We start from the raw sequence: 14,716 nt of genomic DNA, 5'->3' as shown, positions 1-14,716 counted from the left end.
TACAGGACTGAGAAGGGCTTTGAGTTGATCACTGCTGTTATTTTTCTTCCCAACATTGCTGTAGTGTTTTTCCAAAATGCTAAGGTTGGGAGCTTTCCTTAAAAAAACAAAGCCAGAATAAATATTTAGCTGATGCTATGATGTGGCCTTCACTCCTCGGGTCAGGTCACTGTAGGGAACGTGGAAAGGGACAGAAAAGGGACAGCAGCTGGGAGGCTAAAAAAATGAAGATTGTGATCCCAGACACAGGAAGGCTCTTGGGACTGTGGAAAACTTATGATGAGATGCTCTAGGGAAGAGCAAAGGTGAGGAATAGAGGGGAGTTAATGTCACACTCCATCCTGCACAAGAAGAGGTCCAAGCACCAGGGGCTGGGACAGGCTGTGGTGGCAGTCAGGGTGGCAGCGCCCAGAGGAGCAGTGCCAGGTGGTATACAGCATCCCTGACATTGTCCCCAGACCCCATCTGGAGAGAGGTAACTGGGGAGTTTGAGAAGCAGAAGGGAAAGTGGGAAAAGCAGAAGTGCTCTGGTCCCTGTGGGCACTGCTCCCCAGCCAGGGTCTGGATGGAGCATCTGGAAACTCTGGACTCCTCTGGTGCCAAGCAAATGCAGTGGTGCAGCTCAGCTGCTTTGCTTGGCACTCAGACAGAGCAGTAGCACTTGCACTGTTCATTGGCAAAGCACTCCTGGGACACCATGTGCTGTGGAGAACACCAAAATGTCAGACTCTTTTCCTTCTCTTGGCTTTTGGGACCAAATCAGCTCAGCTGTGAGCTGTGGAAATGAGCACAGGACCCCTTCCCTCGGTCCTGTGCTCATTGCCAGTATCATTCCCAACATCCACTCTTGGTTTCATTTTTTCAGTGGGTGTCCATAGCCTGGTCTTAAAGGCAAAAATCACAGAGTGGGATTCTCTGAACATTTTCCTTACAAAATCTGGGCTCCATGCAGCCTAGAGAGGGGAATTTTCCTCATGCCAAAACCCATCCCCCTAATATAGCATGGGTACTCCAACAGAATTCCAACATACCTTCCACCTTAAAAATCTCTGTTCATCCAGGGATGAGTTCACCTTGAGCAGAGCTCTCCGCAGGGACAAGGCAAACACTCACAGCCAATGAGGACACGGGCTGTCAGCTCTGCATCTGCCTATCAGCTGCTGGGTGGGGATAAAATGCACATTCCTGCCCCAGCCTGCCTCTAGTCCCAGCTCCTGGATGGGCACAGCTCTCATGGTGCTCTGGATGGTTCTCCTCTGCACCTTGGTGTCATCACTGCTCGGTGGGCTCTATGTGCTGGGCGTGTTTCGGAGACAGAGACCCAATGAGCCACCCCTGGACAAAGGTACCATTCCCTGGCTGGGCCATCTGCTGGAATTCAGAAAGGACAGCTCAGAGTTTCTCAAAAGGATGCAGAGCAAACACGGGGATGTTTTCACGGTGCTGATCGGTGGCCATTACTTCACCTTTGTGATGGATCCCTTCTCCTTTGGCACCATTGTGAAGGAATCGCGATCCAAACTGGACTTTCGGACTAGTGTAATTCAGCTGGTCGTGCAGGCTTTTGGCTACAAGCCCACCGAAGCCACTTATAGCATAGTTCATACATCAAGCATAAAGCATCTGATGGGAGCTGGCCTCACTGTCCTCACACAAGCCACCATGGAGAGCTTTCGGAAGCTGCTGCTTTTCAAACTGAGCTCAGGAGAGAAGAGAGTGTGGCAGGAGGAAAACCTCTTCCACTACTGCTACAACATTGTCTTCAGAGCTGGGTATCTGGCTCTGTATGGCACTGAGCCACCCCGAGGGGCAGGGAGCCAGGAAAAAGCTGAAGAGCAGGATCGCCTCCACTCCAACCAGCTCTTCCAGGAGTTCCGTAAGTACGACCGCCTCTTCCCTTGCCTGGCCTATGCTCTGCTGCCTCCCAAGGACAAAAGAGAGGCTGAGAGGCTGAAGAGACACTTCTGGAACGTGCTGTCTGTGAAGAATGTCTGGCAGAAGGACAATATCAGTGGCTGGATAAGTGATCAAGACAAACTTCTGGCAGAAAATGGTGTCCCTGAGTACATGCGGGAGCGATTCATGTTCATGCTCCTCTGGGCATCCCAAGGCAACACGGGCCCGACTGCCTTCTGGCTCCTCTTGTATCTGCTGAAGCACCCAGAGGCTCTGAAGGCTGTGAGAGATGAGGTGGATAAAGTCTTGAGGGAGAGTGGGCAGGAAGTAAAGGCAGGGAGCCCCCCAGTTACTGTCACTAGGGACATGCTCAACCAGACCCCTCTGCTGGACAGTGCTCTGGAGGAGACCCTGAGGCTGGTGGCAGCCCCAATGCTGGTCAGAGCTGTCCTCGAGGACACCTCCCTGAGGACAAGCAGTGGGACAGAGTTCACCCTGCGCAGGGGGGACAGGGTGGCTCTGTTCCCACACATCTCCATGCAGATGAACCCAGAAATCCACGAGGAGCCTCACAAATTTAAGTACGACCGTTTTGTAAACCCAGACGGCACCAGGAGAGATTTCTACAGAAACGGGAAGAAGCTGAAATTCGTCAGCATGCCTTGGGGGGCAGGAGTTTCCACCTGTCCCGGGCGCTTCTTTGCTACTGCTGAAATGAAATTGTTTGTGTTCTTGATGCTGAGTCACTTTGACCTGGAGCTGGTCGATGAGGAGGAGGAGATCCCAGCCATAGACATCAGCCGCTGGGGATTTGGGACCATGCAGCCTGTCCGCGACGTTCGCTTCAGACACCGGCCACGCTTCTGACCTGGGCACTCCTGGGGTGGTGTTTATTCTGGTGTCACCTATGGGACAAACTGTCTGATCTCATGGTTATCAGATCTGTGCAGTGCCAACACTGATATGATCTTGTTTGCTCAATGTTTGTCATGGCTTTTGTTGGTACCTCCTCCTCCTCGTGTGCTGCTGCTGCTTGTTGTGTTGGTTATGGGATAGAAGAGGGTAATCTGCACTGAGAGACAAAATGTGCCCTGCCAGGCTACTCCCAGCCCTACCCCAGGGGCCATCAGCCCACTGAAAGCCAGGAGGAGCACAGGGTCAGATTGGCAGGTGGGAACTCAAATTCAGGGCTTCCAAGGAGTAAGGGTTTGTCCAGGTTCCTCCCAGGGCTGCCCCAGCAGAGCATCAGCCCCATGGTCCCAGCATGACTCCCATGCAGATGTGTCATCAGGAACAGCTCTCTGGATCACCACCTGGGATAAGGGGCATTGTGTCAAGGCAGGAGAGACATCCTATGCTGTGTAGGAAAAGAGCATTTTGGGACCGCACAGGACTTTAAATAATAATGTGTTGGTGAGGAACCAAAGGGGGATAAAAGAGGGATTTGGGTGATTTAGGGAGGAAAATTGAGATGTAAGGGGGTGAAAAGGGCTGGTTGGGTTCAAATAGGTGACTGACTGGTCCCTAGGCTTGTCTGGTCACGTTCTGCACCTGATAATTTATTTTCCACATGAAGTATCATTGGCAGGATGGCATCAGCTTGTGGTGAACCCCTGAAAGGTCAGAGAGCAGCAAATATCCTCTCCAAAGATGTATGCATTTCCTTGGGGAAATTTTTTCTCGTTTATGGCTCCCTTCTTGCATCTGATGAGGCCTCCAAAGAGAGCAACCTCAATCCCTTATGGACTACAGCCACTGTGATCTTATAGCCCTCAAATATTTTTTTTATCTGCTGAATCAGTGCAGGATAAAACTTTGCTCTACAAGCTCTGCTTTGCTTTATCATCCTTCAACAATTAGGACTCTCACCACTTCCTTACAGAAGTTAAACCCAAGCCTATCCTGCATGGAGAACAGTGGATTGATTTTAATGCTGACACTGACCTTGAACTTTGGAGGTTATTTGTGGTCGAGGAATGAAACTCAAACATTTTCACGTGTCCAAACATCAGATGCAGATTCTGCTTTGTCCTGCAAAGGTCATGATGTTACATGATGTTGTAACTGCATGTTAAAGGCAAACTATCCCAGCCTGCCAGACTGGTCAGTAGCCCTGACCTCATGATGGTGGTCGAAATTCAGGCAGAAACTATCAAGCAGCTGTGGCAGGACCAAGGAAAAAAACTACCTGTAAGGCTTGACTGAGACAGCTGATATTTCCATTAGCAATTCCAGCACCTTTTCACTCCTTCCATGCTCCAGCTACAGCTCTCACCTATTTTTTTGTCATCCATCTGAAGCCCTTCTCACATTCTGGTCAATGCAAGCTCCAAACCATGCCCAGGAATGCCTTGGGGTAGCTGGGGCAGCTCAGAGCCATCATCACATCCTGACCAGGTGATGTCCTCCTTCCAGAGCTCCAGGAAAAGGATTTCTCATGTGGATGTCCTGCATGGAAGTGGTTCCCAGCTAATAGACAGTGTATACAAGTTATCACAAAGAGCCCAGGTCAGAGCTGAGGGGTGAGGGATGTGTGCTGCACAAATGTGGACTGGGATTGGGGAAGGAATGTAAAAGTAATAACAATGATTCAGCAGAAAAATGTGGCTTTATTTGCTTGTCAGAATGGTTTATTTAACCAAACAGTGTTGAGTCTATAAAAGAGCTCAGACATGCTCAAATGCATGCAATTGTGAGAAGCAAAAAAGAAAACAATTCATATATGGAAGAGCATGAAAGCTCCAAGTGAGTTAATCTATAATTCTGTTTTTTATGTTTAGATAGGCTTTTCCCTGGCACTGACCTTTCCATCCCAAAGTGCACCAGCAAGAGCAAAGAACCAGCCTGTGCCAACAAAAACCTGACTGGATTTGTGAAAGAAGATGAATTGGACAGGATCCAGAGTCCTGAAAGGTTTCCTGGGGGCAGCCCTCATTGCAGTGTCTGTCTCGTGTAGCTCTGCTCTCCTCCCAGAGAACTGAGCATGGAGTCTGGCACTAAGCCCTTGGGTTTCTCTCCTCTAGCACACTTCAGCATTCCAAATTTTACAGTCTATTGAGTTGGTGCCTGCTCTCCGCAGCACAGGGAAAGCTCCTCTGCTCTCAGTCACAATTCCTGCTCTGCATGCTCAGCAAGGGAAGGAGTCATGATGCTCCATCTTTCAGGTTTGGAACAATATGGGTTAAACTTCTTGGGAAAGAGCATCCCTGGATAAACAGCCTCACTTTTAATATGGAGCTGTAATGTATTAGGAACTGTTTTCCTGTTCTCCTTCCTCTAAACACAGTCAGACACAGCTCTGAGAAAGCCTCTTACTGCTGCTCATATGGGAAATTGAGGGATACATCAATCACTGCAGAGAAACTCAAAGGAACACTGAAGTTATGAGTACAAAGCAATGACACAGCCAACACCATCCTTTGCAGAGGAAAGCAGGGTGTGAAGGTCAAAGAGGAACGTGACATTTCGGGATTTTTAAAGAGAATTCAAACACTCGGCCTTTGCCAGGGACACTGCTGCCACATCTCCAAGTGGATGTGTCTCTGCTCCCCAGGGAAGAGCAGCTCAGCTTCAAAGTGGCAAAGTCTCTTAGTGACACAAAATCTGAACGTTACAAGGTCACTGTTGGGTTTGCTGCCTTCATTGTCCAGTGTCCCAGTTCCCCCCACGAGTCACACAGAAACAGCCCGTGGCAGGCAGGACACACGGACAGAACACAGTGGGGTGGGACAAAGAGCAGCTTGGCTCTTTGGAGGAGGGTTTGGTACCAAACACCCGGTGCAGGAGGGCACAGGGAGGTGATTCCCATCTGTCACCACGTCCACGTCACTGTGCAATCATGAGGCCATACTTGGAGCACAGCAGGCCTCTCTTCTTTTCCCGTTCCATGAGGAAATTCCTCAGTTTGGTGGTGGGGAAGGTGACCAGTGCCTGCTGCCTGTTGTCCAGACCTGTCTCCTGGAGCCAGGGGCTCTGGAGGCACTCGGAGGCTGAGGGCCTTCCCCTAGGACAGACAGAGGTGAGGGGTCAGTCAGGGCTCTGTGCTGCATGGGGAGGCTGGCACAGACATATTTTATGAAAAATCCTTTTGACAGGATTTTTCTCCTGAGAAACTGAGAGGCCTCAGAAACGAAATGTAAACAATGATTATCTGCTGCTGTGGAATGCAACAGGTGCATCTTTGATTGGTCTCATGTGGTTGTTTTTAATTAATGACCAATCACAGCCCAGCTGTCTCAGACTCTCTGGAGAAAAAAAATCCTAGCAAAGGATTTTTCAGAAAATACGTCCATGACAGGAGAATCCTTGCAAATGGAGAGAAGGGGCAACACCCAGGATGTGATGGGAGGACAGGCAGCTTCTTACCAAGGGTTTGCACACAGAGTGCTCTGCAGGAAGGACACTGCTCCCCCGGACAGACCCGCGTAGCACCGCGCCAGCTTCAGCTTCCCCTTCCTGGCTGTTCTCAGGAACTCACAGGGTACATCCGAGCTGATGGGGTAGTTGGCACTCAACCTGCCCCAGGAGAAGAGAATTGAAAAATATGAAGCTGCCTCCAGCTCTGGAGCTCCCAGCATGAGGAGGATGTGGGACTGTTGGAGTGAGTCCAGAGGAGGACACTGAGGTTAGCAGAGGGATGGGGTACCTCTCCTTTGGGGAAAAACGGAGAGAATTTGGATTGTTCATCCTGGAGGAGGCTTCAGGGTGACCTTAGAGCCCATTCCAGTGCCTAAAGGGGCTCCAAGAGAGCCTCCAAGATGGACTTTGGATAAGGGCTTATAGTGGCAGGACAAGGATGAACAGTTTTAAATTAAAAGAGAAGAACTTTAGATTAGATATTGGGAAGAAATTCTTCCCTGTGAGGGCATTGAGGCCCTGGCACAGGTTGCCCATCCATCCCCTCCATCCCCCAGCTTTCCATGGCATTGCCAAAGGAGGGGCACAGCTGAGATTTACTTTCTGAAACTGTGATTTTAAAGCCACTCACAGGGTAGGGAGGCTGTGATTTAAAATCTGAAACTGTGATTTTAAAGCCAGTAACAGCACAGGGAGCAACCAATGGACTCACATGATGAAGGCTGTGATTCCAATGGACCAAATATCAGTCTGGGGAAGGGCTCCTTGCTCTGTCAGCAGTTCTGGAGCTGGAAAAGAAAACTTGTGTGAGGCAAGCTCCTCTCCAACACACTGAGAGCAGCACAAAGGCAGTGGATACTTTTAGGATTTGCTGCCTTCCCAAGAGGGAAGAAGAGGCAGCTCCCAGGACAGGGAGCTGGTTGAGGAGCTTCCACATGGATGCTGATTGTGGTGAAACCATGAGAACCTCTGGGCAGATGGCAGCAATGCTTTATCCCTGGATAAATGGACACATGGATGCCAGCCGGAGTGGCATTGCTATGAGCTCTGTCCCCTGTGGTCTGCAGTGGGACAGCTGTCACCACTCACTGCTCCCACAAACTCACAGTGTTACTGGAGAGCAGCACCTGGAAGGCTTTTCTTGCTGGGTCCACCTGCTGCCTTGACCAATGTTTGTGTCTTTCTGTTTATCACACATTACAGATAAGCCCCAGGTCACTGTAACTGTGCTCTACTCACCCATGGTCTCCACATAGTCCGAGCATTTGTCCATGGTAATAAATTTGTCTGGTGTGTAGAACTGTGCATTGCCAAAATCCAGGAGTTTCAGCAGGTTGGGCTCAGTGATGATCATGTTCTCAGACCTGAGGTCCAGGTGCAGGATGCTGTGTGCATGGAGGTACTCAGTGGCACTGAGGATCTGCCACAGGTAGTCTCGCACCTCCACCTCTGAGTATGATGTCCTAGTGAGAGAAAGGGGATAGAAAACACAGGTGTCCTGTCTGCATGCCCAGAAATGCCTTTCTACACCCGCTATCACCCTCCTCTGGGTGTCTGATCCCATCAGACCCTTGAGAGTCAAGAAGAAACAACTCTAGTTTAGCAAATCAGCTCTGTGGGGAGAGGCTGGTCCATCCTGTGAGTCAGACTTACAGATGCAACAACAGGATGTTGTAGAGTTGAAAGACAGAAAGCAGATTTGATGCTCACAATTCCCTCTTTTTTTAATCGCAGGATTTCAGCAGATCCATTTTGTGCCACTGAGAAACAATGAATCTTCCTGACGCTCAGTAACCTCCATGTCATGGTGTTGGGGTTAATAGGTGTTGGTGTAAGGAAACTCTTCTGGGAGATAGTGATGCCTCAGGTTCAGCTTTTGCATTTTTCAGACTCTGTGCTGCTTTAGTGTGTGGGTCTGAGCTTCACATCAGGGCATGGTGAGCTCTGTGCACAGAGCAGGGAGACAAAACAATTCCTGCTCCAGCTGGGCACCAAGGACAAATGATCCAAATCTCAGCCCCAAGAGCACAAACCCCATGGGCTGGAGACAGAAAAACAAGCAGGGTGGGACTGCAGGGGCTAAAGCTGGAATGGGACAAGGAACTGCAAGGTGCAAATGGAGCAGAACTGATCCCAGGGAGAGACCCCGGGAGCGCTCGTGCATTTTGGGGCCATTTTGGTTCATCTTGGGTGCAGCCCTGGCTGGGCTCTTGTGCTGTCCAAGGTGCATCCATGGAGGCATCCCTGCTTCATTCTTTAACTCTGTCCAGTCTCTGTTCTAGGTCAGCCTGCACAAGGCATCAATAGTTTCATATCAACCACTGTAAACTGCTTTCAACATCTCAGCTGGGTGGCCCTGAGTTGTCCTGCTGTAGAAAACTCAATTTTTTTATCTCACAAGGAGACGCAGAACAAGCACTTTACAAATCCTGTGTGCAATGACAGCACAGAGGAGAAGATGGAGAGGAATGATCCAGTTTGTCAGGAGAAACCAACAGGTATCTTCCTCCCAACAGCAGTCCTGATTGGAAAACTCTTCTCTCATGTTCTTACCGTAAGGCCAAGGAGTGGAGCAGCTCTGGCCCCACACACATCTCCTGGATCAGCACCAGGTGCCTGGGGCTGACATAGGCACCCTTCAGCTGGGCTATGTTGGTGTGGTGGAGCTTCCTCAGCACCTGGTACTCCAGCAGCACAGCCTGCTTGTCCTCTTGCCAGTAAGGGATGATTTTAGCGGCCAAAGTCTTGCCGCTCACCTTCTCCCGGCACTGCCGGACGATGCTGAACCGGCCCCTGGTGCAAAGGAACACAAAGGCACTTTAAGCTTCTCTCCTGTTCTTTAAAACCACCAGAATCCCCTGCTGTGCTTTTCATCTGTGCCTGGTGGGGAGTTATTGCATCTACTGTCACAGTTTGCACATCCTCCTGTGTCTTTAAACTGCACAGTCACTTTAAATTACAGGAGTGAGAGCTTAACTCCTCTGGAGAGAGAGGAGAGAGCAAGAGAACTACCCCTGTTGGCAACAGAAATCAGTGTCTTTCTTCTAGGCAGAGAAAGTTGAATCCCAGCACCGTGTCTGCAAAGACTGGTGCAGCAAGGACAAGAAACTTTGTTAGCCCTGGGCTCATTTAATGATAAATTAATTGGCTGCCCCCTGTCCAGCACATTTGTTGTGACAGAGCAGGGGGGTGGCATTAAACTAAAAGAGGGTTGATTTAGACCAGATATGAGGAAGAAGTATTTTTTTTACAGTAAGGGTGGTAAAACCACCTGGCCTTGAGCACTTCCAGGGACGGGGCAGCCACAGCTTCTGTGAACAGCCTGTGCCAGGGCCTCCCCACCCTCACAAGTGTCACAGACATGTTTTATGAAAAATCCTTTCCTTAGGGTTTTTTCTCCTGAGAAGCTGAGAGGCCTCAGGAACAAAATGTAAACATTGATTATCTGCTGCTATGGAATGCAACAGGTGGATCTGTGATTGGTTTCATGTGGTTGTTTTTAATTAATGGCCAATCACAGTCCAGCTGTCCGGACTGTCTCAGTCAGTCACAAACCTTTGTTATCATTCTTTTTCTATTCTTAGCCAGCCTTCTGATTGAATCCTTTCTTCTATTCTTTTAGTATAGTTTTAATATAATATATATCATAAAATAATACATCAAACCTTCTGAAACATGGAGTCAACATTCTCGTCTCTTCCCTCATCCTAAGACCCCTGCCAACACCACCACGCACAGGGAAGAATTTTTTCCTAATATCTAATCTAAACCTACTCTTTCACTTTAAGGCCATCCCCTTGTCCTGTTCCTAAATCCCCTTATGGAAAGTCCCTCTCCATCTTTCTTGTAGGCTCCCTTCAGGTACTGGAAGGTGCAGTGAGGTCACTCTGAAGTTTCTCTTCTCCAGGCTGAACAACCCCGATTTTCTCAGCCTTTCTTTGTAGGAGAGCTGCTCCGTCCCATGTGGGATTTCCCTCTGGGTCATTAAGAACTCATTTGGGTTCTCTACCTTTTGATCTCAGTTTGGAAGGCGTAGGTCTGGTAGGTTGGGAAGGGCTCAGGAGGTGAGATCACTTCACTCTCTTCTTCAGGGGCAGCTGATGGGGACTCCTGGGTGGCAGCACGAGGCTCTGCAGGGAGAAAGGGAAAACAGCTTTACATGGCAAAACAGCTCTGTGTGGAAACTGGAGCCTCTCTGAGTCTCCCCTGCTGTCTGTGAACAACAACAAGCAGAGCTTTCTCCAGGGGACTCTGTGTTCCAGCTGCTATTGGATTATATATTGGAATATAGCACCCACTGCTATTGGAATGCAACAGAATCTGCTCTGTCCACCCCAAAATTCCCTGATATGGCCACTGCAGACAGAATGAGATGGATTCTATGTTGTGTGCTATGGTATCAAACCTCTTAGCCACTGATTCTTATTTTCTCACATACCAAATCCTCAGGATATGATAAAAACTGACTAGAAACTCTAATTAGAAATTAGAAGCAATTAGAAAAATTGTGGTTGGGCATTTCAGAGCAACAGCTGGAGCTTGTTGCTCTGGTTCTGGTGTTTGGTTGTGTCCAAGCAACCCCTGAAATACTAAAGCATCCCTTTAAAGCATCTGGTTGGAAAAGATGAGATATGATAAGAAATCCTGAGAAAAAGGAAAGCAGAGGACTTGGGGTGAGTTTAAAATATCTGTGAACCAATTTTTACAGAGCAATCCTTTCCATTGGGAGGAAATTCCAGCTAGAGCATCCTTGTATTTCTTTACAGAAGGGACATTTCCTTTGCCATGAGGATATGTTTGCTGTGGGACCATGGATATCTTAATTTTAAAAACATGTGTTTCTATACTTCAGAGACAAAATACAACTGGAAAATTCACCACAGAAGGACAATAATTCCCAATGGAAGACTCCAGAATAGACAAGTTAACTACTAAATTTAGGATTTAGTCTGTAATATAAGTAAGCCCAGAGTTTTCACCAGTGCGAGATCTGTATCAGTAGATAAATGCCTCCAGTAAAACTTTTTTTGTACAAGACCCAGTTCCTCATAATCTCAAATCAAAACTGGGTCTTCAACAGGTAATCTACAGCTCCCAGGTTATTTTATTATTAAATTTAATATATATTATTTTTAAAAATAATATATATACATTTATATTTTATCATATTAAATTTTCTATAGCTACACATTGTTTATATTTACACGATGTTGTTATCTTATTGAGGTTTTTAAGATGTTTATACCTATTCCCCTGTGTCCAGAACCAGAAAATAATTAGAAAATAATTTAATTTGAGATGCAAAAGCCCTGAACAACCCTGAGCCAAGTGGAATTGGCCTTGATTCACTTTCTCTTGGCTTCTGGATCATCAACTAAAAAGATGCAGTGAGTTTGATGGAGGAAAATCCCAAAGTTTCCTGGGTGTTTGGTCTTACCCATCTGCTCCTTGGCAGTGATTGTCACTTTGGCAGAGGGGTCACTGTAGGGGCCCATCCCTGCCTTGCTGCTGCAGGCTGTCCTGAAGCTGTAGATGTAACCCTGGGGGAGATTTCTGGCATAGTAGCAGCAGTCAGTGATGTCAGAAGCAAGAGTTGTCCACTCCCCATCTGAACCAAGGGCAGAGAGAAAAGAAATCAGGATTCATTTTAAGGTGGTCATGATGACTTGGAGGTTTTTTTAAATTTGGAGTTTTGTTGTGGTTTTTATTTTGCTGTTTTTTTTCCTGGTTTGTTGTTTTGGTTTTTTTTTTTTTCCCCCACCAGCTTTATTTATGTGCTGGGAATGTGGAGAAACCAACTTACCATGGCCAACTTTGGGGCTCTGCCTTCTCTAAAATCACCTGGTTTGTATTTGATAATTCCAAATTGTGCCAGTATTGTTCCAGAGGAATGGTGACATTTTCCTGTGTTTTTTCTCTTTATCTAATTCATGCCACCAAACTCTACGGGAAATATACATCAAGAACTCCAAACAAAAGGTAAATATTTTTTTTTTCCTGTTGGCCCTGTTTTGAATCCAGTTGAGACCATGAGGTGCAGGATTCCTAGACAGAACCATCCACTAACACCATCCCAGCAAACCCAGTGTTTGAGAGATGGGGGTTTTTACTCAGGTTTTATGAAACTCAGATGATTTCTCATGGAACTGGAATTGTAGGTACATTCTGGACTCATTATTCATGGGACTAAGTTAGGAAGGAGAAAATGCCCTGCAAACATTTAATCAGCGTTCCTCCCACATGATGCTGTGCCCGCTGTGCTCAAGGCTGAACCCAACTCCCTGCAACTGCCTGAGATTAAACTCATCTTCCCATTCAAATAAAATCTGGCAAAGAGCCTCAAACCATTGGATAAGCAGCAATTCCCCAGCCAAACCCAAGATATCAATGATTTTACAGGGTAATGGTTGAATTGGGGGCTGTTTGTGCAAGAAGGAGCAGATATACAGCTTAGAAATAGAGAAAAATATGTGCAGAAGCAGCATAGAAAATCATGTTTTCAAATAATGGATAAAAAAAGGAATTTATTCCTGATTATCTTACTCCTCCTGTGTTCAGGAGAGTAGGATTTTGCAAGTTCCTGCCAAATAAACAGAACGCAGTGGAAAATTGTAGATGCTGTTCCCCATTTTTCTTCCTAATTGGAAGAACTTGTGTTTGTATCCTCCCCAAAATCTCTCCTACAGTTGTGTCAAAAGGAATAAGAGTAAAGAAAGTGGTGTTGGAGGGAAAGTAACTCACACCAGCTCCAGAGGGAAAGGGCAGAAAGCTGCTGCCCATGCTAATCCAGAAGGGAGCGTTCATGTGTTTGTTTGTTTGTTTGTTTGGAGAATTAAGTGAAGGAACAGGGAGAAGCAGAATCCAGGCTGTGTTTGTGTGGCTGCAGCAGGAATTGCTATCAGACATCACACTCATAATAACAACAGCAAATCCATCCCAAGAGAGACAGAACAGCCTTGGGGATTTGATACAAAGCTTTTGTAACTAAACAGGAAAACATCCACTTTTGACAAGGGCAGATAGTGACAGGATGAGTGGGAAGGGCTTTAAATTGTGAGAGACTTAGATTAAATGTCAGGAAGAATTTATTATTCAGAGGGTGTTGAGGCCCTGGCACAGGGTGCCCAGAGAAGCTGTGGCTGCCCCTGGATCCCTGGAAGTGCCCAAGGCCAGGCTGGATGGGGCTTGGAGCACCCTGAGATAGTGGAAGGTGTCCCTGCCATGGCAGGAAGGCTGGAATTTGATGGTTTTTAAGGTGCTTTCAAACTCAAACTCAAACCATTCCATGATTAAATGATCCACTGACTCTCACCACCCTCTGGACCAAGCCTCAAAAGAGAATATCAAAGGGGTGATGCAGTTTTGTCAAACTTTGGTTATTTTGTCCTGGCTCTTTGCCCTAAGCTTCCTCCACAGTCAATAGGAAAGGAAAGCGCAGCTGTTCAGCAGAGGATAAATTGCCTGTTTGATAAATCATTTTTCTCCAAGACTGTACAGAAAACCTGAGCCTGGGATGATGTTGTTTCATTAGTGTCTCATTTTGTCAGATTACTCAGAGTTTATATCAGATTATATCAGACCAGGCATTTTCTCCTGTAGCTTCTCCCTTTTTGGTTGTGGCTTCCACACAGCCTTGTTTGATTCACACTTTAGCAAAGCCTTGGTATGAATATGCAAATTCCAGGTTGATTTAACCAGCACAACTCCTAAATTTTAGATTGTTAAATAATAGCTGTATGAATCCCATTCCTAACTCTAAACTGGGGAGTTAAATCAGGCTGTTTCTGAATAACAATAAAACTTCCAGCTGGTGAAGAGATTATACAAACCAAGATGTTCCTTGCAAAGCAACAGGACAGCACTTTACCTTCAGTCTTGCACTGGACAGTGTAGTGGACAGGGGTGTTGGTTTCCACAGGTTTCCAAACCACCTGCACTCCATCCTTGTAGACCTCCACGATGTCAGGGGGTGGAGGGCTGGGGGGAACCTCTGTGGAGAGGAGGCACAAACCCCATGAGTGTTAACAGCAGCACTGCTGTGATACAAAACTCAACACCCAGCATGTTTCAGCTGCAGATGTTATTTATATATATATATATATATATAAAACATGTATCTGTTTTTTATGTATACATATATATACACACAGCTAGTGGAACAACAACTTTGCCATCCCTTAATTTAAAGTCAGTACTAAGATTTTGTCTTGGGGTGGCTCTTAATCCAGGAGGGAAAATAAGGAGTGAAGAAAAAGGAATGAACCCTGCACAGGCTGTGCACCACAGCAAGGGAGAGCTCTTCCTCTGCACCCATGTGCAGAAATCTCACCTCCAAGGTATTGATAGGTTACATTTTTGGGGACAAAATTACTTAAATACCTATTTCTATAGCTACTTCTTCTCTCACCTGCTTTTCTTATGACACAAGAGGTGGATGCTGAGCCCAGAGAGTTTGTGGCCACGC

At 47.0% G+C, this 14,716-nt stretch overlaps 1 protein-coding gene across 1 annotated transcript; it reads left to right on the top strand.

Moving 5' to 3' along the window:
• The first annotated feature begins 1,151 nt into the window (after nt 1-1,151).
• LOC115901241 (7-alpha-hydroxycholest-4-en-3-one 12-alpha-hydroxylase) lies at nt 1,152-2,763 on the top strand. Its single transcript, XM_030943722.1, has one exon. It carries the CDS (start codon nt 1,219-1,221, stop codon nt 2,761-2,763), a length of 1,545 nt encoding a protein of 514 aa, XP_030799582.1. The 5' UTR covers nt 1,152-1,218.
• The last annotated feature ends 11,953 nt before the right edge of the window (nt 2,764-14,716 follow it).

The sequence above is a fragment of the Camarhynchus parvulus genome, chromosome 2 (assembly GCF_901933205.1).
Source record: "Camarhynchus parvulus chromosome 2, STF_HiC, whole genome shotgun sequence".
In the NCBI taxonomy this organism is placed as follows: Eukaryota; Metazoa; Chordata; class Aves; order Passeriformes; family Thraupidae; genus Camarhynchus; species Camarhynchus parvulus.
Note: the sequence above shows the minus strand (reverse complement) of the source record. Positions and strands in the feature narration are given on the sequence as shown.